Below are 27,103 nucleotides of genomic sequence, written 5' to 3' on the forward strand. Positions count from 1 at the left end.
CGGGGGGCACAGATACGCTGCAGGGCGCAGCTGCTCAGCATCAACAAGCCTCGTCCCAGAGCTGTCACACGTGCACTCGCGTTCTCTCAGTGAAAGCTGACCCGAGTGTCGCTCGATCTCGTTTCGGCTCCTCGGTTCCCCTCACGGTGGAAGGGAGGCGATTTGTCCTCGCCGCCATTTTTAAGGGGAAACCTGCCCATCGAGAGGAGAGAGAAAGTTTGCTAGCTAGCTAATGCCCCCAAACGTTAGCAGCTAGCTAGCTAGCAGGTTGGCCAGTAGCCTCGTCTGCCTCCCTGCCTCGCTTTGCTCGGCGACTCTCCGCTGTGACAGTCGACGCTTGACAGTCGTCAGCCCGGCCGCCTCGCCTCACGACGACTCGCTCCCCGCCACCGGCCAGTGTGGGCGACACAGGCGGCGAACGGCACAGCACGACGGAGCGCGACCGTCTCTACAAAAGGCTCTGGTGCTGTCACGTTAGCGCATTAGCACTGCTAGCTTGGGAGCCAGCGGATTCACACTCGGGACTCCGCCGGACTTGCGTTGCCTCGTCCGTGATTTGGCGTCAAGCCGCCTTCGCTCGGCTCTTGTTGACTGGACTGTATCAGCCGCCAACACCCCACTTCCCCCGCCCGTGTGGATTCATCCCCTGGACGAGGTGAGTTGCGTCGCCAACTTTAGCTTCATGCTAACTGACGATCGGACACGTTCGATTTAAGCAGTTTAAGCTTGGGGGGGGGGTGTTGTTTTTTCTTTTCTTTTTTTTTAACACAGGTTAGCTCGCGAGCTAGCTAGCTAGCTAGCTAGCCCGATTGCTCGCTAGTCGCCAGCTAACCCAAAAGTTGCTGTGACAACTTGCGTGCTCTGTCGCATCGCCGGATTTCGTGTCCGCCTCACTGGGCAACTTCAGGAATGTCTCGTTGGCACATGGGGCTGTTTGATGCTGAATGTCAGCGTGACACGCCCGCGCACGAAATAGCATCACTGCACGGGGGCTAGCGGCGAGCTGAGCCATCGGCGGTGGGTGTTTGTTGTGAATACTGGGACCAGATTGCCGTCACCAACACGCAACGAGCGTTAGCTAGCTGCGTTAGCTCGCTAATCCGCTTTATGCAACTATTCGATGCGAGCAGTGCCACTCCCTCGATTTTTTTTCTCCTGTCGCTGCTGTGCTCTCGCTTTAGGAGTTGTCTGCTGTTGTTGTTGTTGTTGTTGTTGTTGTTGTTGTTGTTCTTTTTCTTTTTTCTTTTTTTGTGGAAGTTTGCCCAACAATCCGCACGGAGAAGTCGCACGCAGTCCCGACGTGACGGTGGGTGACATTGGTCGCGCGTCCGCGTCTTTGGCACGTCCACGTCGTGGCATCGTGTTTATAGACTTGACAGATCGCTGCCGCCCAGTGTGCCTTGCTCGTGTGCACGCGGCAGGCAGAGGTCGCATCCATCGGCCGCTGATGGCTGTAGTGTGTGTGTGTGTGTGTGTGTGTGTATGTGAGAGCAACTGACGTGAGTCGCATTCCTCGGTTTCTCTGTGTTGATGTTGCGTAATACTGGCCATCACTCAGCTCTCCTCTCTCTCTCTGTCTCTCTCTCTCCTCTGCTGGGATTATCTGTGACATGACAGTGGATCGTCGACACGAGGGCTTAACATTTGGCAAAATGTGCCATTGTGGTAAGGTCATGCACACGACGTCCGCGTTGTTGTTGGCAATCTAGTTTTCGCATTCATGTCACCAAGACGTCGCGCTCTTGTCCGATTGGTGCGTCTGATGTCCCGGGCCTCGATTGGCTGATATACACAATGACACGATTCATGTTCCTCCATGTACCAGCTCTTCTCATCCAATAAGCAGCGCAGTGTCAGCGATCCACCTATGGTTGTTGTTGTTGTTGTTGTTCAATGAACAGACTGCCCAATGCCATGAATGCAGCCCATTGGCTACAGCTGACGGGCAGGTACAACTTGTCCTCTTCCTCTCTCTCATCACAGATTTTTGACAGGCTGCCTATCCTGTGCTCCTCTGCGCACCTGTCGGTTTGTTCGTCCCTTCACTGGTGTCTCTGGATGCTGTTGACAGTTAACATCCCTATGCAGGAGAAGTGTGTGTGTGTGTGTGTGTGGGGGGGGGGGGGGTTGCTGAATATGGTCACACTGCATAATGGATTTAAGTGTCTCCTCGGGAAAATGGATTAGACACCGGAGCAAAGCCCGCTCTGTTTGCTTGGGCCTAGATCCCAGTCGGTCTGTGACGGTCGGCCACTGCAGAACGAGGAATAGCTCCACAATATGATCCACCATTGCCATCACAACTCTGTTTGCATTATGGAAGATGCACTGTACTTATGGATGACTGAGTATGAAACGTATAACTGTAATGCTACACCTCCTACAATTAAAACCGCCACTTTTTTAGATGACGAAACTCATGGTTAATCTTAATGCAGGTGGTCCTTGGTTGTTAACTGTGTTGACCAACCTGACTGACAGTTGCATGTTCAATGTCCAAAAAAAGTGTGAGATAATAAAGTTATTATCCTGTTTCTACCTAAGCATCTGGTCAGGGTGTTTGAGGCTGGCTGAGGAGGAGTTTGAAACCAACAGCATATTGTATGAGTCAGACTAAGAATGAGAAGAAAAGGCGAAGGACGAGCACATCCAAATTTTTTATTTGTGCAGGTGATGGAGAGAGGACACGTACTGTTAAAAAAAAAAATAGAAATATCAATCGTGATTGTCTGCCATTTTTTTTAAAATTAAAGGATGCATGTTAACTTTCAATCTTCCGGTCTCCAAGTTGGTCTTATATGCACTAGTGCTTCTGTCTGATTTGGTAAACCAGAACCGCTGAGATAACTGTTTGGATTTTTGTTTGTCATGTCAGTGGTTGAGGTTGACGCAGGGAATTGCTGCCCTTTCACCCAAGTGTCTGTTGTTGTTGATGCTGTTGACATTTATCCCAACAAAAAATGGAAATGGAGCCTCGTGAGAGAAATGCGATGGATCAAATCCTCTTCGTGTTCGGTCGCTCCGCTCCTCTCCTCCGTCCACATCGTCGCTGTGGCACTTCAAAATCGGGACGTGTTGTTGTTGACATTGGGTTGCTAGAGAGCTTTCACTCCCTCCAAGTTGCACTGTTACAATTTTACTGCTTTAAAGACTAAGGAGAATTTCATCTGGCTGATACATGATCATTTCGTAAGAGCTAAGTGCATTGCAACTTTAATTATTCAGCAATACAGCATCTTGCTGAAGGACATTTTGAGACGATATATATAAAAGTAAATTCATAGCGTATTTTTTCAGTTGTGTGTGAGTGCAAGAAATAAAGAAAATTAAAATGACAACTGAGATCCCACAGTTCAAGAAAAACAGTTTACACGCCCTGCACATACACACAAGTGATTTCATATATCCTGGTTTCATTTCATGTTGACATTTAAGGTTGACGCTCTACTGAGGTCAACTCTATGCACATAAGTAAGTTGTCCTGCGATAACGGGTGCAGCAACACCAGGTGAGTCAGGAAGGTGTCAGTCAAGGAAAGTTTGCACAGACGAGGATGTAATCAGCCGAAATAACTAAAACAATAACCAATGCTCGGGTGCTAACTAATTAAATCTGACAATCTGTTTATTTTGGAGGAATGATTGCCTTTCATATCTATTTAACCCAGTATTAAAACTGACATGGAAGTCATCAATGGATGTGCAGCTAACTGAAATGAGACCATGAAGTCAAAATTGTTGCAATGTGGTCTGATAGATGACAGTAACTGTGTTTTCATTGTATGTTGTTGTTTAAAGATTGTGAATAACAAAAGGATGAATGGATATCCGGGTGACTCCTTTAATGGGCATTTGACTGAAATTATTTAGCATCGCTTTCCCGTCTTCTCTCTACATTTTGATTTAAACGCCAGACAGCAGGACCGCTCCTCTGTAGCTGACCCTGTGCTGTGCAGAGTTTCGCTATGGCGATCGATGGAGTATTTGATAATTTATCCCCCCTTCCATTTCTCCCTCTCTCTCCCTCTCCGTGACACCCATCGCTACTTAGCATTGTGTGTTGGCTCATTCTTCATTAGGCGTCTTGGGGATTTTTACAGTGCAGAGGAAATCAATTCACATATTACATCAAGAGAGAATCCATTTTCCAGAGCAGTGTAGCAAAACAACGGCGGTTGCATTTCTCGAACACACTGTTCTTTGTGATGATGCGCGCACGTCTCGCTGCTGAGTCGGCCCCTTCCAGATTCAGTCTGTTTGGTGATCTCTTTGAGAGAGAAAGCGATAAGTGGAGAAAGATGGAGATTGATACCTGGTTGTATTTGTGTTTTGATTCCCACATACTGCTTTATCTAGTCTATTAGAACTGTACAAACAGTTCAACATACAATGAGTCTGTTCCAGTTCAGTTCCTCTTGGTGTAAATGAATGAGATATCATTCCTCTTATAGCTAATGTAAAGTGGCAACAGTGTTTTGTTTTTTTTAACATTTTTTGTTTTTGTCTTAATCACAATAAAACCATTACAAATTTTCGAACACCTCTACCTTTCCTACCATCAAAAAAGTGAATTTTTAAAAAATATGGTAATGTTTTTGAGTAATGTTTGTCCCATCGAAATATGCAGTTTCTACAAGAAATCTGATTGAAGAAGCGAGATGCTCTTAAACACAGTTTTCTTGTTTATTAGTAATCTTAGATTGTGGCGAAGGTTTTTTTGTGTGAAGCTACCTCCTTGGACTAAAGGTGGACTTGTGGACCACAGTGCACCAATACCATGTACCAATGTGACCTCTTTTAAACCTACAAAAACACAATATTCAAAATATTCATAGTAAGTGTTTGTCAAAAAAAAACGGTAAAGACCGGCCAACATTGTTTATAACAACTCAATGTGGATGCAAGACTTGTCAAATAGAAGTAATGCGTATTTACCGCACCAGTGCCGTTGTCTGTTTCACTTTTAATTGTTGTTAATAAAGCAGATACAAATGATGGGCAGTGGCCTCAAAATTAAGACATTTTTTTCCTAATGTGTTGCTATCCAAACTGGACGGTGGGTCTCCCTCGGGGGAAACGCGACTTGCACGACTTGTGAGTAAAACTGAGGTTGTGCTGTAAAGTTGTACACTAATGTGTAAAGCAAAAGATGGACAATGTTTTGTCAGATAGAGAAGAAAAATCTTCAATGCTCAAATACATCAGTGAACTCCAAAATATGACCAAGCATACCTTGTCAGTATAGCAGGAGAACCCTCTGTGTTGTTGATAAAATGCAATTGATGTACAAATTGTGTGAACCACCTTCGTCATGTTAAACTTACCAGAGGACACTTTATTTGTCAAGAAACGTAAAGACAAGGTTGAGTTAGCCGACACTGCCACGCCAATTTACATTAAAAAGGATTTTTGCTTTTACATTTTAACTGCACCAACCTAAAGCCTACACCTCCGTTTCCTGAAGAAGCACAGACGTCGTCCGACATCACACTCGATACTCCGTAAACAACACAACTAATAGAAACAAGCAAGTATTAGAGAATAATCTAGTAACTGCTTGCAAATAATGGTGCGCTTGTTTGCAGCCTACCTTGTGATTGTGGGGTCTTAACATTGTAGCCATGAGTGGAATCAGTGTGTGCTGAATCAAGCCAAGTGTTCATGAGGAACAACTATCACATGGTTAGATAAGAAAAATACTTAATAGCAGAGATCTTTGACAACAGAGTGTCAATTACATTGTTCTGTTGTTGTTGTTGTTGTTGTTGATGCTCTGTCTGTATATCATTCACATTTGTGTGTGAAGACGTCAGTGTTGTCTTTGCTGTTTCGTAGAGTGTAGCAGCAACACTTTTTTTCCTCTATTATGAACCGTTTATCTTGTAGCTTGAATCCATAATGTCTTCTAGAACCGATGCATTATTGTTGTGTGAAGTTCACCGTGGCACGTCTTGCGTTGTGGGGAGACTCTGTTGCTGTTGGGGAATGTAGATTGCCTCGTGACGTTGCAACGCACATTAAGACTCGCTGTATCGCTTGGAAGCGGTTCATCGCACTGATCATCAGTTGGAATATTTTACGTGTGAAAGTACAGTCACTTGTTCTTTTCCTCAAAGACGTTCAGAGTATTTGTAGCCTAGTAACTGTGTTGGGAAGAAAGCCACGCAAGCCGGCACACCGAGCTTCTCCTTTCACTCTACAGGTCTGGTCAAAGTTCACATTTAAGACCGATGTCCTGTTAGAAAATGAATGGTTTTCCAATATCAAGTCAGATCGGGTGGAACGCATTTCTGCACAGAATAAAGTCCTGCTTTGTCTCTCACCAACTCAGCACAGCAGAAACATCCCTGACCCTGAATATTTAGTGTTTTATGTCCAGTTGTATTAACCTGTCCTGCTTCCTCAAAACATTTATAATATATATATTTATACCGTGCCCCCTTATTGCCTTTATAAATATTAAAGTTTTAAAGGCAATCTGCTGCTGATGCTGCAGGAATTGTGGCCAAATTAGACAAAATGTGAATGATTCTCTTGTTTCCCTAGTATCCATCTAGATGGATCTCTGTGTTGCAACAGTCCGTTCCCCAGATATGTGTCGTCCTTGAGGGCTTTTCTGTTACAGTACAAGAGTTTCACGCTTGGAATTTTGTTCTTTTCTCTTTCTTCTCAGTGAGCTGGATCTCTCTTTCAGCAGGATAAGCCAGTCTGTGTGGTACTGGCGCAGCAGGCTGCCGGGCTGTGCTGATAACTATAGGTTAGGTTCGTGGCGCTGCCAACCCAAAGATAAGCCGAAAGGAGCAAAGTAGCAGTTTGCCCACCGAGCACGTCTGTAATGACATCTGCGTGGTTGCTGGGTATGTAAAGGGCTGTTGCCAATTTCATATTGGCTGAAGACAAAACGGGGAAATGTGGTTTGAAAAAGAAAAAAAAAAAGGGTGGAGTGATTCTTTGAGGCTGCATGCTGCTGGTTGTACTGTCCCTCACTAGAGAGAGGAGAGTGTACAGTTGCATTCCGCTCTTTAGGTGTATTGATTAGTTACAGTGAGAGGGGAGCTGCTCCGTCACCAGCAGATTAGACACTGGGAAGCCTCCAGGGTTGAATGGGCCATATCGACATCACATAAGACAGTTTGGATTTTGTTGAGCAGCTCAATGATGTCAATGCACTGTTACTTTTTATTTCATCAACTTTCATCAAATCGAAAAGAAAAGAACTCATTTTGGCATAATATGCAAAAGTTTGGGTGCCCTACTAAGTCAGGCTCGAGTGAGCCCCTCTCGGGCAGGTATCGCAGCTTTACTGTGGTACCCGCTCATTCTTTTGTTGGTTTAGGACTTTTCACCCGCTCTTCCTGTACATCTCTGCAATGTCTGCGGTTATTTTTAGGCCGTCTTGTGCACACATGGCATGTTTGAAGATCTGCCCACAGATTTTCAATGATGTTCAGGTCAGGGGGACGGCGAGTGTCGTTCCAAAAGCTTCAGCTTGTTTTAGTAGCTCATGGCGGATTTTGGGGTCCGCTCTAGCAGCCTGACTGTCGCTCTTCTTCTCAGGTTCTTAGCGTACTAGTATAATCCATTCTTCCCTCTCTGCGTGCAGCGTTTTTTCCTGTTATTCTGGCTGCCACACGATCATATTATTTCCACCCCCATGCTTAACACTTGGCAAAGGGCTCCTTCATAAATACTGACTCATTAGGGTGCCAGAACGGCCGTGTCATTTAAAAAAAAAATTTATTTCATGAAATTAAAGTGCAGTGAATTAACATTTGAAATGCTTTTTTAATGTCTGCAAGCGTCAGGTGTTGTACTTACTTCTTTTCTATAATTTAACAAAAACTGGAATTTGCCAAGTAGCGTCTAAACCTTTGCAACGCCCGTCAGTGAAAGACACAACATCCAGATGATTTCAGTGATTGTCCTAAGTAACTTTAAAAAGCTAACAAAAAAACAACAAAATACATTGACAACTAACAGAGCACATATATCAGGGTAGTTAATAGCTGAGAACTTGATATAAACCCCCAAATCTTTGTATTTTTTAATTATCTGAACTTGCACTTACACAGTCACACCTACACACATAGTGGAATAATAATGTACATACGCATGCACTCAGCAAATATCAGAGCACATGCACGCTATTAACCGTACGTGCATGTTACATGAATTAACAAGAGCACAATTGATGAGTCCAGTTAAGCGTACACGGTAAACATTCGACCCCGGTTCCACTAATTGATCGTCGCATGCCGTCAAGGCCTCATTACTGTCGGCCACCTCATAGCGGCGGACGTGAAATCAATCTCTCTTGAGCCTGGAATATTTGCATTGCCCAGTATTCCAGTAGCTCGTAGACCTGCAATAACTGCTGAAGCAATCTGGACTGATACACTTGTGATGTCTTTGCAATTAGTAGATCATATCAGGGTCAGCGCCAGATGGTGTGACCAGTGGCCAAAATCACTGTTTAAAAAAATACTTCAGGGAGCCCCGGACCCTTTTGTAGAATCTTTTGTGTGCACCCACTTTAGCTAAAGTGCCAAGTGAGACATCAGCTGACTGGAGCTCTGCTGGAGTATATTATAATGATGCCTCTAGCCCCCCATATGTTTTACCAATTGTTTAACGTACCAGTGGGATTATGGTACTTGTGTGGAATTCATGAGGTTGGGTGTTTTCTGGTCATGGTTGTATACTGAACATAGGTTGTCGTTAGAAGATTTGAGTAATGTTACATCTGTTGTTTTTCCCTCAGATAAAGTTCCTCTCTTGCACGATACAAAATCAAATCTTTAATTTTTCTTTCCAAAATAAACTTATTAACATTTTGTAAATATTACACCTGTTTTATTGTCTCTTCCAGCTGCAGGTGTCACGTGACCATTTGCCTCAGTCATGATTGATTGAGCGACTTTGGTGAAAGTTGGGTTCAGGCTTCTTTAATCAGCTCAAGATGGGAAATAGCCCCTGGACTGTGGCTTAAAAATCTGTTCAGTCTGAACTGAACTGTGGATTTGGGGAATGGTTGCTCACCTTGTAATCAGCATTTTTTTGTTGTCCCTTTTTGTCTCGCATCTTTGTGTTGTACTTTGAATGGATGGAGAGCAGACTTTATAAAATGTGACTTTGTCATAGAAACTTCAACAACTAAGCAAATAGACTTCATATCGCGAAGGATCCAGGTTTTATCATGTTCTTTCTAACGTCTCTTTTTTTCTCTCTCTGTCTCTTCTGCTTCCCCTCGCCCCTTCTGTCCATCTAGGCGCCCATGTGCTGATTCCTCAGGCCCATCCATTACTGCAGATGAATCTTCAGCTGCTTTGGCGTAGCTCAGCACCCAGATAGTCCCGTCCCCTTTGAGTGGGTGATAAGGGGACTACATTAACCAGGATGCCCTCCTCTGTACGGGCAGGGAGCCTGAAGGATCCAGATGTGGCTGAGCTGTTCTTCAAAGAAGACCCGGAGAAGCTTTTCTCAGACCTCCGGGAGATCGGCCATGGCAGCTTTGGCGCAGTCTACTTTGTACGGCAACTACACCTTTGCACTGACTCTTACAAAAAAAGAGAGAAAGAAATACACTTGAACTTACCCGTGGACAGAGTTGACAGTTGCTAATCAGAGGAAATGTACAAAGAATTAGATGTCCGGTATGTTCTGGTCTAAATGTGTAATAATGTACTTTGTGTTTGCCAGGCACGAGATATACGCACAAATGAGGTGGTGGCAATTAAAAAGATGTCCTACAACGGCAAGCAGTCCAACGAGGTGAGACAACGTTGGTAATGGTTATATACATTATAATAAAATGTGAGAGATCAGACTTTACACGGGGACACACTGTACAGGAAGTATTCTCCATTGAATAATTGTAAATGTATCAAACCATGACTTTTGTGCACACAACGCAATGTAGATGCTCTATCAACATTCCTTAAATGCTCATAGTGTTAATGACTATTCATGTCAAGCAGTAAAAATCCGAACAAGGTAGCCAGTGATTTAGAGTCTGGTTTTCATAAAGAAAGTTCAGGTTGTCCATGACCAGACAAGGAGCTGCTGGACTAACAGTATTAATGTTGGGTGTCGTTGCAATTCTGATTGAATATCACTAAACCATACAGTCTCGACGAGGTCCCTACTGTACACTTCACTTTCACTGTTGTCGTCCTAGATGCAGCTCATGATTTCAGATTAGCTATAATAAGATTACACATAATCTGCGTAGAGAATCAATTATTCCCCCCCCCCCCCCCCCCCCCCCCCCAACAGAAATGGCAGGACATCATCAAGGAGGTGAAGTTTCTCCAGAGGATCCGGCACCCCAACAGTATAGAATACAAAGGTTGTTACCTCCGTGAGCACACAGCATGGGTAAGTCACCTGTTGTACAGTTCTCTCTTTCTGCAGTGTGTATATACTCTGTCATTCATGACTTGGTCTGTTCTCTCTAGCTGGTGATGGAGTACTGTCTTGGCTCAGCCTCTGATCTGCTAGAAGGTGAGCAGGTGTTCCTCTTTTTTTTTTGAGCGTGTGTCAAACTACTTTCGGAGGACTGAGCTCACAGAAAAGAAAAAAGCAGACTCTGGTGTGTGTTCATCGGCAGACGTTGATTCCCGATCGAAATGTTTTTCCTCCTGCAGTTCATAAAAAGCCTCTACAAGAAGTGGAGATCGCTGCCATTACACATGGTGCTCTGCAGGGGCTGGCCTACCTTCATTCCCACAATATGATCCACAGGTGAGGGATTTTCACATGCCTATATTGTTACCCCACTCCCGAAGGGTCAGTGGAATTTTGTTTTGTTTACAGTATTAGACTATAGCTCATGTGGATGAATCTTTGTGAAACTTGATATAGTGAATAGGGATGTTGTCTGCACGTGAATACATTTTGGGTCACTAAGGTCAAAGATCAAGGTCACCAGGGCCAAATACAGCATAAATATATTATCTTCTATTTCTCATGAACTAATGGTCACATGGAGATGGGACTGGTGATGTTGGAGAGCTAATTGAAAGGCCTTTCGGTCACATCGGAGTTGACCCATGACGTCATCTTCTTCCAGAAACATCTGACCTTTTCAATGGAAAATGCATTTAAATTGACCATACAGGTCATATATCACATTTCACCTTTCAAAGGTCAAAAGTCGAGGCCACAGTACCAATTTTCGTGAAAATATTTTGAATGACCATTACTTTGGAAGTTGCATAGAGAATTTGACAGAATTTTTCTCAGAGGTCCTCATTCAATAGCCATTCGGAAGATTATCAAGCAAATTTGATAATTGCGTCATGAAGAATCATGCAATTTCCTGTGAAATGTCACAATGCAACCTTACGTGAATCGGGGTGAAGTCTGCCGTCTCTGATTTCCTTGTTTTTGTAAGTGTCTGTAAACAGCATATATCCCACACACTCCACGCTCTCTCACACACACGTCCTCTCATTTTTCTGTCTCTCAGGGACGTGAAGGCAGGTAACATCCTGCTGACTGAGCCGGGGCTGGTCAAACTGGCAGACTTTGGCTCTGCCTCCATCGCCTCGCCTGCCAACTCCTTCGTGGGAACGCCATATTGGTGAGAGATAACTGAAAGAATTGAATTTGCACATATTTAAGTGTTGCACTCACCAAAAATGTTGTAGCCTCTGATTGACTGTCTGTATAAAGAGGCATTGATTCATGAAATGGATTTGCCTTTAAAAGGTATTTGCCACTATTTTCATATTCACACAAAAGTAAAGAGCCGAAGTGTTAGTGGGCTTTGCTGCTGAGACTGTTGAGGACAATGTATTCTCAGGATTGAGATATCGTCTGCAGGAGGGGGTAGCTCATATTTAAATGCTATTCATGCTGCTGATAAACTACTTAGATGAGTCATACATTATTTTTTTTGACACTTTATCTTTCTCCTCAACTTCTTCCAGGATGGCCCCGGAGGTGATTCTAGCTATGGACGAAGGCCAATATGATGGGAAGGTGGATGTCTGGTCCTTGGGGATCACCTGTATAGAATTAGGTAGGTTACGGTGTGTGTGTATTGTACAAAAAAATATTATTCTATCAAAGGAGTACACACATTTGACTTTACTTTACAATATGTGAAAAAGATGTTACCAAAATTATAGCGCTTCCATCATTTTCTAAGTCAGCGGGAAAGGTAGAGTCCCTCTTTCTAGAGCAAACTCTGCTCCTGATGTTCCTGAAATGCCTCATTTGCATTCATGGCTCTTTTTCATAAAGTAGCCTATGACACACGCCTACTCGAAAGTTTGGCTCAGATTGGTACTGCAGAAACGATGGCATTGTTGCCTTGGCAACAGTGGTATATTCAGGTGATCAAGGAGCCTCCTGGCGTAAGAGGCATCACAATTCTGACACACTTCAAGTGGTTGACCAATCAAACCACTTGAAGCTGACCAAACCAGCTGACCAATCGGAGCAGACTTGGCTTTTTAGGCGCCGGGCCAAGAGCTAAAACAAAGATTTTTTAGTCAGAGGGTAAAACGAAGCACTGTAACAATGTACAGTATGAGACAAATAATGTGTATTTTGCAGCAGGTAGAACTATTTAAGTAGACCCCCACATTAAAAATATAAACCTGTAAGAATGATCATAATATGGGCCATTGGATGAATCAGCGATGTTTATGGACCCTAAAGTGAAACTGGCCTTTAATTCTTAGGCTGTTGTACATCTATTGTGAGTAAACCTGTAATATAATAAGAAGGAATATATACTGACCTTGTTGTTTCTGTTCCAGCGGAGAGGAAGCCTCCCTTGTTTAACATGAATGCAATGAGTGCCTTATACCACATAGCGCAGAATGAGAGCCCCACACTGCAATCTAGTGAATGGTAAGGCGCCACAAACACACACAATGAGAATAAATATCTGTCAGGATGATACCAATGATTTTGCATGTAAATGTGTGCAAGGCCTCTGTGGAGAGCCAAGCATCAGAGAATGCAGGAATGCATTGCAGTCGTTGTTTTGCACTCAAATGAATGATGTTTACTTTTGTAAAGATCATCTGTGTTGGTGTCTTGTCTATGAGTTTTGACCCTCTTATCTTGTCATCTTCGTTTCAGGACGGATTACTTTAGAAACTTTATCGAATCTTGCCTTCAGAAAATCCCACAAGACAGGCCGCACTCTGACGACATGCTGGGCGTAAGTGCGCGCACGCACCGCACATTTACTACACACAAACGGAGAGCAGAGTCGGTTCATGAAGACGGGAGACCGACAGATCCTCCTGTGATAAATCTCTCTCTGATGTTCACGCTCAGTTCTGACCTCCATAAGCTTCTGTTTTGATTCACTAATCCTCTGCTTCCGGATTCACACATAAACGCAACATGTGCGCACACACACACACACACACACACACACACAGACACACACACACACACACACACACACACACACACACACACAGACACACACACAGACACACACACACACACACACACACACACAGACACACACACACACACACACACACACACACACACACACTGAGAGCTCAGGTTTTTTTTGGAAAGAACACATGTAATTACTGTAGAGATGTGACTTCTCCCTCCACTGTTAAGTAATTGAGCAGCTGTCACTGAGCCCGCTAATGGATTCACGGTTACTAATGGAAGTCGTCCTCGGGGTATGGAAGCACTGAACCCGGTGTCTTTCTTTATTAAATGTTAACTTCCAAAGCAGTTGTTCCTTATATGAAGTTGAAACTCTTGGACTTCTGGTCCAACTTTACCTCAGAGCAAAGTACATGGAAAAATAACGCTCATGTAAAAAAAAAAAACCTGGGTGGTTTTCTCATATTTTTTTGGAGAAATAGTCATCAACTACATGATCCTCTGCACTGCACAGTTTGTTAAAATAGCTACAGAGATTTCCATAAAACAACATTGATTATTATCGTAATATCATTTTCATCAATGGCAAGAGTTCAATATATATTGAAATATTGCTTATGCATTGTGCAAGCACAGTGAGGAATATAACACATAACTGGTTTAAATGTTCTACCTCAGGGTTGTAAAAGGTTTTGCTGCTTAGTTAGTGATCGTTCAAATCCACAACCTCTATTCAGGAGCAAAATTTAGTGAAAATAATTTAACATTTATCACGATCAATATGGATTGATATGAAGATGTTTATCTTGGTAATATTTTAGCCCTAATTCTAGTACTTTGGATATCTGCGTACGAAAGATGTTGATGATGGTTGATGGCAAAATTTACATCACCTGAAACCTTGTGGATGTTCACAGCTAAGCGGCTGTGGAAAGTTTTAAATCGAGCTTTTGAATATTGTCTCACTTTTAAAAAGTTATAAGTAATAAGGCTAAATCCAGACTGCATGAAATGAGCTCTTGCAGGTAGTGAGACACGACCTGGGTATGTCCCAAACCATCAAATGAAGCCATTTGCGCTGAACATGGGCTCATATATTGTAGATATATCCTTTTTTAAATATACCAGCCACAAATACAAAGTAACAGTGTGAGCCGTCTTATTTTTCTGGCTTTTGTTCCCTTTCAGTTTCAGCGCAAAACCATCCATCACCTTAATAAACCCAGGGCTTGAGTTTTGTGCAGTTTATGGCAGAGAAACACTGGGTGTGCGTGTGTGCACCTCACAATGCCATCACTCTGAAACGTGAACGTCATTTTCATTCCTTTTCCCCTCTTTTTCTCCTGTGACTCATCTGTTTCAACGATGATCTGTTTTTTTTTCCTCTCCCTCCTTTCGCCCTCCTCCCCAGCATGCATTTCTGCAGCGTGAACGTCCGGACTCCGTGCTGATGGATCTCATTCAGAGGACCAAAGATGCAGTGCGAGAGCTGGATAACCTGCAGTACCGCAAGATGAAGAAGATCCTCCTTCAGGAGGCTCACAACGGACCCGCTGCAGAAGCACAGGATGGAGATGAGGTCTGTGGATGTTTGTATGTGCGGGAATACAACATGATTTTTGTCGCGCTTTTTTGCGCACAGAAATATATTTGCCAGTTTCATGGCATTCAACTGTGCAGAGAAAATAATTAAGCATGCATTGGTTTGTATGCATGTCTGTCTTTCTCTGTCCCCTGCATCTCTTGGTCTTTCTTGTGTCTCCTCTCTGCCTCTTTCTCTCTCCCTCTCTGTCCGCTCTGTCTCCAGGACCTGGAGCCTGGCGGAGGTCGGACAGGAACGGTGAACAGTGTCGGCAGTAATCAGTCCATCCCCAGCATGTCCATCAGCGCCAGCTCCCAGAGCAGCTCTGTCAACAGTCTGAATGAAGCGGCTCAGGACAGCCGCAGCGAGCTGGACCTGATGGACGGTGACCACACGGTCATGTCCAACAGCTCAGTCATACATCTCAAACCGGTGGGTTCAAGTTACTCAGACACTCACTCATTTAGAAGAAGAAGAACGCATTATTTTCATTACTGATTAAAGGGGAAGTTCATATTAGAATAATCTGTGGCTCAGGTGGGAGCTTTGTCTAGTCTGAGAAGCTTAAACACTTGTTTAAAGCTGACACTCCACATTGCAAATTGAACACTTTGAAATATGTGGGTATTTACCACGCAGTGATGGTCCAATTAAAAATTCTATTGAGGTGCATTATTGGAAGTAAAAGATCCAGTGGTTTTAAGTTTGACTTATACCAGTGAATAAAAGTATTGATGAATATCTCTGCCTTTTTTTCAGAAATGTGTTGTTTGATATGAGGATGGGATTAAAAAAAAGAAAGAAACCTTTTTTTTAATAACAATGATGTTCCTTGATGAACTTGTTTGTTAAATTTCTGTGTGATGAGTGAGTGAGTGAGTGAGATGAATGAATTCCGAGTTAGACAATGTACTTTACTGCTGTAATGCCTCTCTAGCACTTTGGTGTACACAGGCTTGCCTCTGCTCTAATTCTCACTCTGTCCCAAATTTTTCCAAGCTTCCAAAGTGTTTTTTTACGGTTGATTACTGTGACAGAATATTATGTAATAGTGTTGCCTCATGTCTCCAGGAAGAAGAGGAGAGTTTCTCTGGGGAGCAGGCAGCCAGCAGTGAACCCTCCGAGCCGCAGGCGACACCAGCTCCAGCCCCAAGGAAGCACTACCGCAACAGAGAGCATTTTGCCACCATACGCACAGCGTCACTTGTGAGAGAACACTTTCTCCGCCACGCGTCTCACTTATCTTGCTTACAAATTTTATTTATCACTGGCTGTGTAACAGAAAGGGATAGATATTCTTCTTCTTTGTGCTTCTTGTGTTTATTTAAAAAGACCTTGAAATAAGTAGAAGTGTTCCACATTTAACAAACTCCTTTCACCATTGCTGTTATGCTGAGACTTTTGAGTAAGATGTCTTTCTACCTCTCTACAAACACTTCAAAATTCAGGTTTCTATATTTTATCGTACCGCATGTGAATGGACTCTGATTCTCCCTGGCGTGTATCTTGCAGGTGACCCGCGAGATGCAGGAACATGAGCAGGACTCTGAGCTTCGGGAGCAAATGTCAGGATACAAACGCATGAGACGACAGCACCAGAAGCACCTGATGGGCCTGGAGAACAAGCTGAAAGCGGAGATGGACGAGCACCGCATGAGGCTGGACAAAGAGCTGGAGAGTCAGAGAAGCAACTTCACCCAAGAGATGGAGAAGCTGCTCAAAAAACACCAGGCCGCCCTGGAGAAAGATGTACGGGGAAGAGGAATTTAAGAAAATAACACACGCACACACCAAATGTTAATTAAGTGCCTTTTTGTCTCTTACTCATTATTCATGTTCGGTTTAGCTGAAGACATTTAACAACGATGAGAAGAAGTTCCAGCAGCACATCCAGGTGCAGCAGAAGAAGGAGCTCAGCAGTTTCCTGGAGTCTCAGAAGCGAGAGTATAAACTACGCAAGGAGCAACTTAAAGAGGTAGCACACCTCAGAGACACACACACACACCTCAGAGACACATCTGTGATTATTTTAACATGGATAGAAAATTGACAACCCAATGATGTCAATGGCCTGACATGAATCTAAATAACACCCGTGTGGCAGGAACTGAGTGAGAACCAGTCCACTCCAAAGAAAGAGAAGCAGGAGTGGCTGTCCAAGCAGAAGGAGAACATCCAGCACTTCCAGGTGAGGATTTCTCCGATTTTACCGACACATCCAAGACCAAGTTATCATTTCCCTTAAAACCTGCCATCCGATTGGCACAATCGGTGGAATCTGTAACGATAACACAACTTGCCTCCCGTCCGTCCGTCCACTACCCAGGTTTCACCCTGCGTGTAACTCGTGTGTCGTTACACGTCTCTATTCCACTAGTATTGAAGTGTGAGGTAAACAGTGAATTGTTGTAACGCGACAATGTGTCCACTCCCAGGCGGAGGAGGAGGCCAACTTGCTGCGGAGACAGAGGCAGTACCTGGAGCTGGAGTGTAGGCGGTTCAAACGCAGGATCCTCATCGCCAGACACAATGTGGAGCAGGATCTGGCCAGAGAGGTACTTCAACACACGGAGAGAACCACAGACCACCACCCACTCAGTCTCCTGCTTGATTTCATTTTATTTGATTGCTTTCACCCAGCATTTCCCTCTCCTTTTGTCTTTTCTTCTTTCTTTCTTTGTCTAGGAGCTGAACAAACGGCAGACACAGAAGGACTTGGAGCACGCCATGCTGCTCAGGCATCACGAGTCGATGCAGGAGCTGGAGTTCAGGCACCTGGGGACGATCCAGAAAGCGCGGGCAGAGCTGATCCGGACCCAGCACCAGACGGAGCTCACCAACCAGCTGGAGTACAACAAGAGGAGGGAGAGGGAGCTGAGGCGCAAACATGTCATGGAGGTCCGACAGCAGCCCAAGAGCCTCAAGGTACGTGAAGTCACTTTTTTTCCCTAGATGCTGCTCCCTTACTGACCCAATTAAAAACCATGCACACGCCACAATGTCTCCTCCCTCCTCAGTCTAAGGAGCTTCAGATTAAGAAGCAGTTCCAGGAGACGTGTAAAACACAGACCAGGCAGTACAAGGCCCTCAGGAACCATCTGCTTGAGACCACGCCCAAGGCCGACCACAAGGCCGTGCTGAAGAGGCTGAAGGAGGAGCAGACCAGGAAGCTGGCCATCCTGGCCGAGCAGTACGACCACTCCATCAATGAAATGCTCTCCACGCAGGCTGTGAGTACCTGAGGAGGAAGTCCAATAGGCTTATGAAACATGAAGATGAAAATGACCTCATTTAGTCGTTGAAATCACTTTTTATCCAAATTGATGCCAGAGTGTCAGTAGTACTGGTATCGATGTTTCACTTTAAGAAATGTAAAATGTTTCTCAAATGCATCAATGTCTTATTTGTCTTGGCACAAAGTGTTCTCCTACACTTTAGCATAAATCATCCTTTATATTTGGAAAAATGTCATTTAAAAACTAGGAATCAGATTGAACATTTGATGCTCTGTGCTTGAGATGCATTTTAGTCGGTATGTACAATCACTCCTGTGCCCCAGCACATTTCATTGTCAAAGTCAAAATGATTTTATTTAACACATAAACCTAGATGCAGGATTATTGAGTCAAAAGTTGTCTGTTTTGGGGGATGAAAATGTATCTATCTCACTCACCCAGGGCCAAAAAAAAATCATGGTGCTTACAAAGAAAGATTTTGCTTCTCTCTCTCTCTCTCTCTCTCTCTCTCTCTCCCTCTCTCTCTCTCTCTCTCTCTCTCTCTCTCTCTCTCTCTCTCTCTCTCTCTCTCTCTCTCTCTCTCTCTATGCCTCTCTCTCTCTCTCTATGCCTCTCTCTCTCTCTCTCTCTCTCTCTCTCTCTCTCTCTCTCTATGCCTCTCTCTCTCTCTCTATGCCTCTCTCTCTCTCTCTATGCCTCTCTCTCTCTGTCTCTCTCTCTATGCCTCTCTCTCTCTCTCTCTATGCCTCTCTCTCTCTCTCTCTCTCTCTGTCTCTCTCTCTATGCCTCTCTCTCTCTCTCTCTCTCTATGCCTCCCTCTCTCTGTCGTTTCTCTGCCCTTCAGCTGCGGTTAGATGAAGCTCAAGAGGGCGAGTGTCAGGTTCTACGGATGCAGCTGCAGCAGGAGCTGGAGCTGCTCAACGCGTACCAGAGCAAGATCAAGATGCAAACGGACGCTCAGCATGACAAGGAGAGGAGGGAGCTGGAGCAGAGGGTGTCTCTGCGGAGGGCTCTGCTGGAGCAGAAGGTGAGAGGCCCTGGGACAAACTCTGTCGTGTCCACAGTCACTCCAACCGACAAAGTTGTGTTGTGACAAACTTTTATTTTTCTCAATATGAAGAATCTACTTGATTGGCTCATTTTTACTCTTTCATCCAACAACCTGGGAATCCGCTGTGCTTTCAGAGCAGATTCAAGGTTCTCATCATTTCTTTTGAACTCATCTGTCCTCTGCGTTTATCTGCCCAGATTGAGGAGGAGATGCTCGCCCTGCAGAACGAACGCCTGGAGCGAATCCGCTCGCTGCTGGAGCGCCAGGCCCGAGAGATCGAGGCTTTTGACTCGGAGTCCATGCGACTGGGCTTCAGCAACATGGTGCTCACTAACCTCGCCACCGATTCCCAGGGAGGCTGGGGGGCAGGAGGTGGAGGAGGCCAGGGGGCTCAGGGGGGAGGCCACTGGCCTGGAGGAAGTGGAGGAGGAGGAGGAGGAGGCCACCATAGTCATCACCACCAGGGGAGCTCCAGCTCTCAGCAGCCCTGGGGTCACCCCATGCTGGCTGGGGGTCCGCCCCCCTGGAGCCTCCACCACCCCGGAGGTGGGAATCAGAGGGGGGGTGGGGGCGGCGTTGTGGGAGGGGTGAGGAACAGCCCGCAGGCTATGAGGAGGACGTCATCAGGGGGAAGGAATGAACAGGGCATGAGCAGGAGCGCCAGCATCACCTCTCAGATCTCCAACGGATCCCATCTGTCGTACACCTAGACAACACACACTCACACAACAAAACAGAAACACAGTAATTGTCTTACATGTAAAAATCTTTGTGCACCATGGTAACACTGTACACAGTGCTTCACATACACTTGTTACACTGGGGTTTACCTCAGCCCAGCCCCGTCACCACTGTCCTCTCGCGTCACCGCTCGCAGCAGTCTGTGGAAACCCAACAGTCTTGAGACCAACGTGGCTGAAGGCCATGTACAGAATGCCAATCGTGCAATAGTGTTTTACTGTACCCCAGAGAGCTATTTTTATGTGCTTACATTTTACATTGTTGCCATAGACTCAAAGTAGTGTATTCGTATTATCTGCTATGGATTTTAGCAGCAGTTTGTTTGTTTGCCGTTGTGTGGTGCGCGAGGGAGATTTTTTTATTCAGTGTGCAATTTAAAAAAAAAACAACAACATTTGGATATTTGTCCTTGTGCAAATTTCCTCAGGCCGCTCAACGTGAAAGCACAGATATCTTAATCATAGGAAGTTTAATGAGATTACTGTTGAGTGTCGGAGGGAACGTAGGGAGGAACGGTGTTTGGTACAGGTCTAGAAGGGGGATGAAAAGAATGGAGCAAAGGTTCTTGTAAGTGGGCACCAGTGGACATCTGTGACTACAGACGTTGTGCTGTTGGACAGCAGAAAAAAATGTTTAATTCCAGCCTCAGTAACTTTTAACTGGTAAACGTCTCTTCCACCAGAGAGGAAATGTAACCGGTGAATTCCCCCGGTGCTGCACACGCGGCTTTCAAGTTCCTGGGGTTTAGGAGTTGTTGTCTACTATGAGCAAAGATGCCAAAAGTAAGGAAGCCGAGTCGGCTTTTGTTCCTCTAACCACTCACGCCAACATATTGTGTTTTCATTGAGATTTTGCCAGAGATCAGTCAGTGGAGGTTCCGTTTGTACTATTGTGGCCAAACAGATGCATCTCTTTGCTGGAGGAGCAGACACTTCCTGTCCGTGCTCAGCTGGGGTTTTTATTTATTTCTTTTTTTAAGGTTGTTTTTTTTTTTTTTGTTCAACTCTTGGGTTTCCACAGTCACTCACACCTGCGGCCATTCTGAGGGACACTGACGCCTTACAAGTCCACAGCCGTCACGACAGGGATGGGCTTTCAGCAGCACCTAACCTCTACTTGAATAGTTCCAAAACTCTGTTCACTCTTCACGACTTTGCCACAATTTCCTGCTCCAATTTGGTTCTGTCACAGCGATGCACTGCGCGGCGGCAGCAGCAAAGAAAAAAAGAGAAAAAAACAACTTCCTCGGCCTACCTCAAGAACACTCGAGTCGGGCTTCACCACAGGGTGTCGTCACTTGTCAATGACTTGCACTTTGGCACAGGCGTTTACCCACACGACATAATAATCAGACATATTTACACGCGCGCGCACACACATCAAATTGTAATTGTAATTTTTTTTTATTCCCCGGTCAACCTATGTCCCTTTGCACACTTTGCTGATGAATGCATGTACAGGGTAACATTTTGTGAAATTGATAGTGGGACATGTTGTGTTTTTTTTAAATGGCGCACTTTGCTGAGTAGGTTGCAAATGAAGCGAACACCCTCAAAATCCAATATTAGATAAGATAAGACTTTATTAAGCCCACGCTGGGGAAATTCACTTGTTTGCAACAAGGGAAGAGGTAGAAAATATTACGTAGGTCAACAGTTATTTATTTGAGCTATCGTCCATCTAAAAAAAATAAAATTAAAAAAAAAACCCAGTCGTTGACTTTTAAAGAGATGTTTTTAAAGGGGTAGAATAAAAAAAGAATGAACACTGAGGAGCTTCACTCGCCCTCTTCTGGTTGGTGACTGCTGAATGTCTCAGTGGGCGGATGATGGGCGGTGATGCTGTGCTCTCCGCTGCCACGCCCCTGCACCCTTCCCCGGGCTGACGCCCCGCTCTGCCTCACCCCCGGTGACCACCGATCCCCCCCGCCCCCGCTTCCCTCCCTTCTGTTTCCTCCCCCCCTGAGCCCGGTGTGGTCTTCACCCACCCTACCACACACACACACACACACACCCCTCCTCCTCTATTTGAGAAGAGCTCTTCAAGTGAAAGAAAAGAAGAAAAAATATATATGTATTATTATATAAATCTATGTAAAAAAAAAAAAAAAAAAAAAGAAGGATTGTAGAGAAATGGAGATAAAGGTGGAAGTCTTGTTGTGAAATGCAGAGATTATGCATTATATGATTTTTGTTTTCCAGAGGTGGAATGTACAGGAAACCTGTTAATATTGTATATTTTGAATTTGAAAATATGGAAAATCTAATTGACAAATCAAAGACAAATGAACCTGTTGTGATGCGGACACAGTGACGTGGTTTCAGAGCGGCGGTGGCAAAGTGCTTCACAGCCGCTGCTTTGTCTTTTTCACTGTCTCAGTCGCAGTGAGACAGATATTCTGTTGTGACTGAAAACAACACAACTCTAGGTCAGATTGCCTTTCGAGTAAATGGCATCGATTTTGTTTCACGCTGAATGAGGATGATTTTGCACATAATTTGAAATCTAGTTAGGTGTAGCCTTTGATTTAGCATGGGCTATATTTTACTGACATTACAGAACCCGATGTAGAGAAAACTACGTAGATTTTTCTTTTGCTTTAGAAGACTCACTAGTGAAGTCGAGGTTACAATAACATAAAAAAAGAAAGAAAGAATTGTTCTGTAAAGATCCAAAAAGCTGCTGAATTCAAAAACATTTGGCTGCATTAACGATATTTAGTGCACTGCACAACCTGACATTGTTTCTAAGTCCTTGCACAAGACGTTGAAAAGATATCTGTCGTTTGATCTCTGCAAAGAGTTACGCTCCGGTGTCGTGGGCTCCACGGATGATTTTTATTGGACTTTAACGTCCGATTTATGAAACATGCGCCCTCTTTTCTTCTGGCTATAGACAAAGCATTTTCACACTGCACTTAAAAGTATTTTGCCTTAGTTTTAAATCTTACCTCCCTGAACTCAAAAGCGTACAATCCTGTTGTTTTTTAATGGCACAGAAAAGAAAAGAAAAACACAGAATGAGGGTGATCCCACTTCTCCCTTCTTAGTATTGGGGTCAGGCATAAGAGAAAAAATGAGAAGATGAAGATTTTCCTTTCTTATATTTTACGTTCCGAGAATAAAATCGAAATGTTGTAATATCAAGAATAAAGTGGCACAAAATCAGAGGATCTTTTTTTCTTTTTTTTATTCTGCACAAAGTCGAAAATGTTGAGAATAGACTTGAAATTCCCAGATTAAAGTTGACGAATATATCAAACTACTAACGTATTGGCTGCCTCCACAGAATGCCTAGTGTTGATGAATTTGTGAAATTGTTTCTCCAGAATCAGTTTTTAGCAACGAGGACAATTCTCCTTCAGGCACAGACCTAACACTGGTTTAGCACACGGTCTGTTCAGAAAGAGAAACGCTGGGAAACACTGGCAGCCGTCAATATTTCAACTTTAATTCCGGAAACGTCGTTGCTTCTCACGTAATGGAGAGAAAAAAATACCACTTCATTCTTGACATTTCCAATCTATTCTCGAAATGTAAAAAGTAAAGGATAATATTGCTCCTCTCATTTCCCCCCCTACTACTCTTCCGTACTCTTCAGCCACTATGTCTTTGTACCCTACATATTTTATATATCTTTTTCCAGGGCTGTAGTGCTTTTATTTCCTTTAATACCAGAAAGGGTCGTTTTATTTTCCAGATGTCCTGCGACGGGCAGATCTTTCCACCTTCCTTTGTGTTGACTGGAAGAACCAGTTGTTGTTTGTTCGGCAGTTGGAGCAGAGTCTTGCTTTAGACCTTGGTCACTCTGAACTGGATCAGTTGCACTGATTGCACAAGTGATTGACCAGATTAAAGAGTCTACTGTGACCCCCCCCCCCCCCCCCCCCCCCCTTTCTGTGCGCTGAGGGAGGTCTGCCATTGGCTGAGAGTCGGCGGGAGGCAGGGTTATGTCTCTGTACAGTCTGTCGATCAGTATTCTTTCTTTTTTTTTATCTCCTGTCTTTCGGTGGATCTTGCTGTTTTATTCTCCCCCGGTCCAGAGACCTGTATTAAAAACTGTATTAAATTGTATAGATTGTGCAAAGAGCTGAATGTCGCCTAGCAAAAGAGAAAAGCTATTCCTTACAGATGACAAAGTGATTTAAAATGTATAAAAGAAAATTCAGACACAAGGTTTAGGGGATAAATGTAATATTTTGTTTGTAATTACTATTTTTTGTTGGAAGAGGGCTACTGGATAAAGAATCATCTGTAATAAAGTAATTTTAATATTTCTTTGTCCTCTGGTGATTTGTGTGTGAGGAGGACACATTTACATTACCTCGACACCTGCTGCTTTAATAAGTTTCGGGTTTAGACAAACGCAACATGGTGATGTTGGAGGCCTCGTCGCTAATGTTTGTATCTACCAAAGGTCACGTGTCCACTGCTGACTTTATCTCCCAGGCGTTCGTAGGACAGAAGCCAGAACCCCCGAATATTGTCCCAAAGTCGATAGACTCGGTCTGCTCACCTCGTCCTCCATCTCTTCCCCCCTCAGCGTGTATAGGACCTCTTCCAGGTGAAGTTCTCCTCCTCTGTATCCTCACTGCTCTGCGGTCTTGGTCTCCTCATCGTGGGGGCTCTCCTCCTGCGAACAGGGGCCACGTTGCTGGTCCTGCTCCTCGACCCAGCCTGACCATACTCTCCTAGTGGACCGGCCCAGCTTGCCCCATCCCTCTCCTCCCTCTTCAGGAATTCAGCCACTACTCTGAAGTACTCCAGAACCGCGACGTGACTCCAGCTACCTGCCACCACCTCCTCACCTTCAGTTTCCCCTCCCTCCATCTCTTCGTGGTCCTCCAGAGTGAACCCGCAGTGCCCTCCGCGGTCGGTCAGCACCAGAAAGAAATATGGATTGCTCTGGAAAAGGGGGATGGGCAAAGTGGAGGACGGCGGGAGGAGAGGGTCGTCACGGCTGCAGATACAGAGCACCGGGACGGCCACCTCATCGGCCTCCCTCAGGGGTTCATTCCTCTCCCAGTAGCTGTCCCAGTCCCTGGCAGGGTAAGCCCTTTCGCCCAGTGCCCAGGCCACCGGGGGGGCCACGTCCCACGCGTATTGAGGTGCTGAGGCAGCCGAGCTCAGTCCGGAGTTGTTTGGAGAGTTCATTGGAGATCTCTGCTGGAGATGGGCCTCAGAGCAGAAAAGAGATTCTTCAAAGTCTCTGAGGGAGGAAGAGCTGAGGGCCCGGTCCACGTCCAAGACTGCTCTGAAGGAGTTTGCGTATCTTACATCGGAGCCATGTGGAAAAAAAAGGGGAAAAAAAAAAACTTACATTCATGGAACATTTATATCAGTATTGTTATTATAATTTGATACATTTACAGCTTGGGTTAATTTCGCTCACCTACTGAGCTGCAGTTTCCGGCGAAACAGCGCCCCCCAGCGATAAATTGGAGGCATGGCTGTCTCAAACCACTGTTGGCCCAGCAGCACAGGTGAGATGGCTGCGGCCGCTGTCAGGTATGTACTTGATCCACATTCCCCCAAGTAGGAAAGCAGGATGCCGGAGCCTGAACCCTCGCTCACTGCCACCAGCGCGGAGGACGGGTGGCGGGTGCGGACGTACGTCACCGCCTGGATATATGTAAGAAATCAAATATGTCATGGGGGGCAGACTGAATTACTGTTTGATGGATTGCATTGAAACTGCCATTCATGTTTCTGTTCATTGTACATCAACTCGGACTCAAAGGTGAACTGATAAGATTTTGTAGGCCAAAGGTCAAGGTCACAAATGACCTCTCAAAAGACCAGCTTCAAGTGGCTCTTATTATATTCCTTCAAAGTCTTCACCACACACTATTTACTATGAGTCTGGAAAAACATGGACGTGAACTGCAACTTGACCGGTTGGCGGAGGTGCACAACCATAAGGGCCATAATTCTAGAAAATATTAAATTAGCATTGTTGGCTATTTATTTTCTGTCCGTCAATTGATCTAATAATATAACGAAATCTTAATATAACATGATACAGCAGAGAAGCGTTCACCTGCCTGCTCGAGGTCAGCTGGGTCTCCAAACTCAGTCAGACGCGTTGTGGTCAGCGGGCATCCCGCCGTGCCCCGGTGGTGAAACACCACCACGTAAAAGCCCTGGTGCATTGCCTGATGGCACAGTGCCTTCAGGTGGGGGGTCATCCCTCCCCACAGATGGGGGATGAGGAGGAGGACGGGAGGCGTCGAGGTGAAGCAACCCAGTGGCTTCCCCCGCGACTGATGCTCCTTCCTCCCCTCCCACCTCTTCCTCCCAGCCCTCTTACCCAACCCTGTGCCCACAGCCCAGTCCACAGCCACAATGCCCCCGTCTCTGAGCAGCAGATTATCTCGAGTGAACCGCAGCGTCTCTCCCAGTTGTCCACACAGCAGGCCGCACAGGGTCTGGAGGTGGGGGTCTCCCCAGGGCCGGCTGGCCAGTCTCGGCCTGGACAGAGAGCCACAGTGCCGGAGCAGATATTTGGCCAGCGCCGTGGGTTTGCAGATGAGCCTGGGTTCTTCTTCTTCTTCTTCTTCATCTTCTTCTACAGCCCTGGCCGCCACACAACTTGCTCTTCTCCAGCGGAAAGCCAGACACAGGAGGATGAGGAGCAGGGACGGGAGCGAACAGAACAAACAATCCCATACGAGGGCCATTGACAAAGATCCTAGTTTAACGTGAAATAAATCCCAGGTTTTCTCCGGCACGTTTTGCTGTGATCTTCCTCACTGACCTTTGACCCCCAAATTTTACAAAAACTCCAGCCTCGGAGGTCAAGCCTGGTAAGTCGGCTGATGTTCTGAATGGTTGGTCTTGTTCCTGCGGTTCGTCAAAAAGAGTGAAGAGAAGTCTTCAGTAGCAAAGAAGGAGAAGCACGAGAAAAAGAAAAAAGGGAACCGAAGGAAAGACTGGGTCATGTCAATGTTTGTCTCTCAGCTCCCGCTGCCCCCCGTCGCTCTTTCCCCTCCCTCCATCAATCATTTACTGGCAGGGCGGGCGCCGTTAGAAACTCAGCAAACAGGCCACATACAAAATCTGCCCCATTAATATTAACGCACTAACAGTAACAGTAACAGTTCTTTCAATTTTTTCCAACG

General features: G+C 45.1%; 2 protein-coding genes across 4 annotated transcripts; one reads left to right on the forward strand and one right to left on the reverse strand.

Moving 5' to 3' along the window:
* Window positions 1-24,259, forward strand: LOC118300031 (serine/threonine-protein kinase TAO1). Of its 3 annotated transcripts, none has more exons than XM_035624076.2 (21): window positions 1-655; window positions 9,268-9,527; window positions 9,699-9,770; window positions 10,275-10,376; window positions 10,457-10,502; window positions 10,646-10,742; window positions 11,470-11,583; window positions 11,933-12,024; window positions 12,770-12,863; window positions 13,098-13,179; window positions 14,785-14,952; window positions 15,181-15,387; window positions 16,027-16,161; window positions 16,468-16,704; window positions 16,802-16,930; window positions 17,060-17,143; window positions 17,391-17,510; window positions 17,641-17,880; window positions 17,973-18,185; window positions 19,036-19,218; window positions 19,440-24,259. In XM_035624076.2, the coding sequence occupies exons 2-21, from the start codon at window positions 9,396-9,398 to the stop codon at window positions 19,950-19,952; spliced, it is 3,060 nt and encodes a 1,019-aa protein (XP_035479969.1). In that variant the 5' UTR covers window positions 1-655; window positions 9,268-9,395; the 3' UTR covers window positions 19,953-24,259. The 3 variants fall into 3 exon arrangements, with proteins under 3 accessions (XP_035479969.1, XP_035479970.1, XP_035479971.1); XM_035624077.2 differs by lacking the exon at window positions 1-655 and adding an exon at window positions 737-1,306; XM_035624078.2 differs by lacking the exon at window positions 1-655 and adding an exon at window positions 737-1,017.
* LOC118300032 (protein ABHD15) lies at window positions 23,854-27,053 on the reverse strand. The gene is made up of 3 exons (XM_047330627.1): window positions 26,027-27,053; window positions 25,375-25,604; window positions 23,854-25,254 (listed from the first exon to the last, which is right to left on the reverse strand). The coding sequence occupies exons 1-3, from the start codon at window positions 26,660-26,662 to the stop codon at window positions 24,522-24,524; spliced, it is 1,599 nt and encodes a 532-aa protein (XP_047186583.1). The 5' UTR covers window positions 26,663-27,053; the 3' UTR covers window positions 23,854-24,521.
* Window positions 27,054-27,103: the final 50 nt, after the last annotated feature.

This window comes from Scophthalmus maximus, chromosome 2 (assembly GCF_022379125.1).
Source record: "Scophthalmus maximus strain ysfricsl-2021 chromosome 2, ASM2237912v1, whole genome shotgun sequence".
NCBI classification, from domain to species: Eukaryota; Metazoa; Chordata; class Actinopteri; order Pleuronectiformes; family Scophthalmidae; genus Scophthalmus; species Scophthalmus maximus.

What these genes read in the sequence shown, in the direction of transcription:
- LOC118300031 (XM_035624076.2), top strand. Translation starts at nt 9,396, where the DNA reads ATGCCCTCCTCTGTACGGGCAGGGAGCCTGAAGGATCCAGATGTGGCT. An exon ending in ACGGCAAGCAGTCCAACGAG is followed by an intron (nt 9,771 to 10,274) that starts GTGAGACAACGT and finishes CCCCCCCAACAG; the next exon opens with AAATGGCAGGACATCATCAA. An exon ending in AAATGCTCTCCACGCAGGCT is followed by an intron (nt 18,186 to 19,035) that starts GTGAGTACCTGA and finishes TCTGCCCTTCAG; the next exon opens with CTGCGGTTAGATGAAGCTCA.
- LOC118300032 (XM_047330627.1), bottom strand. Translation starts at nt 26,662, where the DNA reads ATGGCCCTCGTATGGGATTGTTTGTTCTGTTCGCTCCCGTCCCTGCTC. An exon ending in ACCCAGCTGACCTCGAGCAG is followed by an intron (nt 25,605 to 26,026) that starts GCAGGTGAACGC and finishes ACATATATCCAG; the next exon opens with GCGGTGACGTACGTCCGCAC. An exon ending in CGGAAACTGCAGCTCAGTAG is followed by an intron (nt 25,255 to 25,374) that starts GTGAGCGAAATT and finishes CTCCGATGTAAG; the next exon opens with ATACGCAAACTCCTTCAGAG.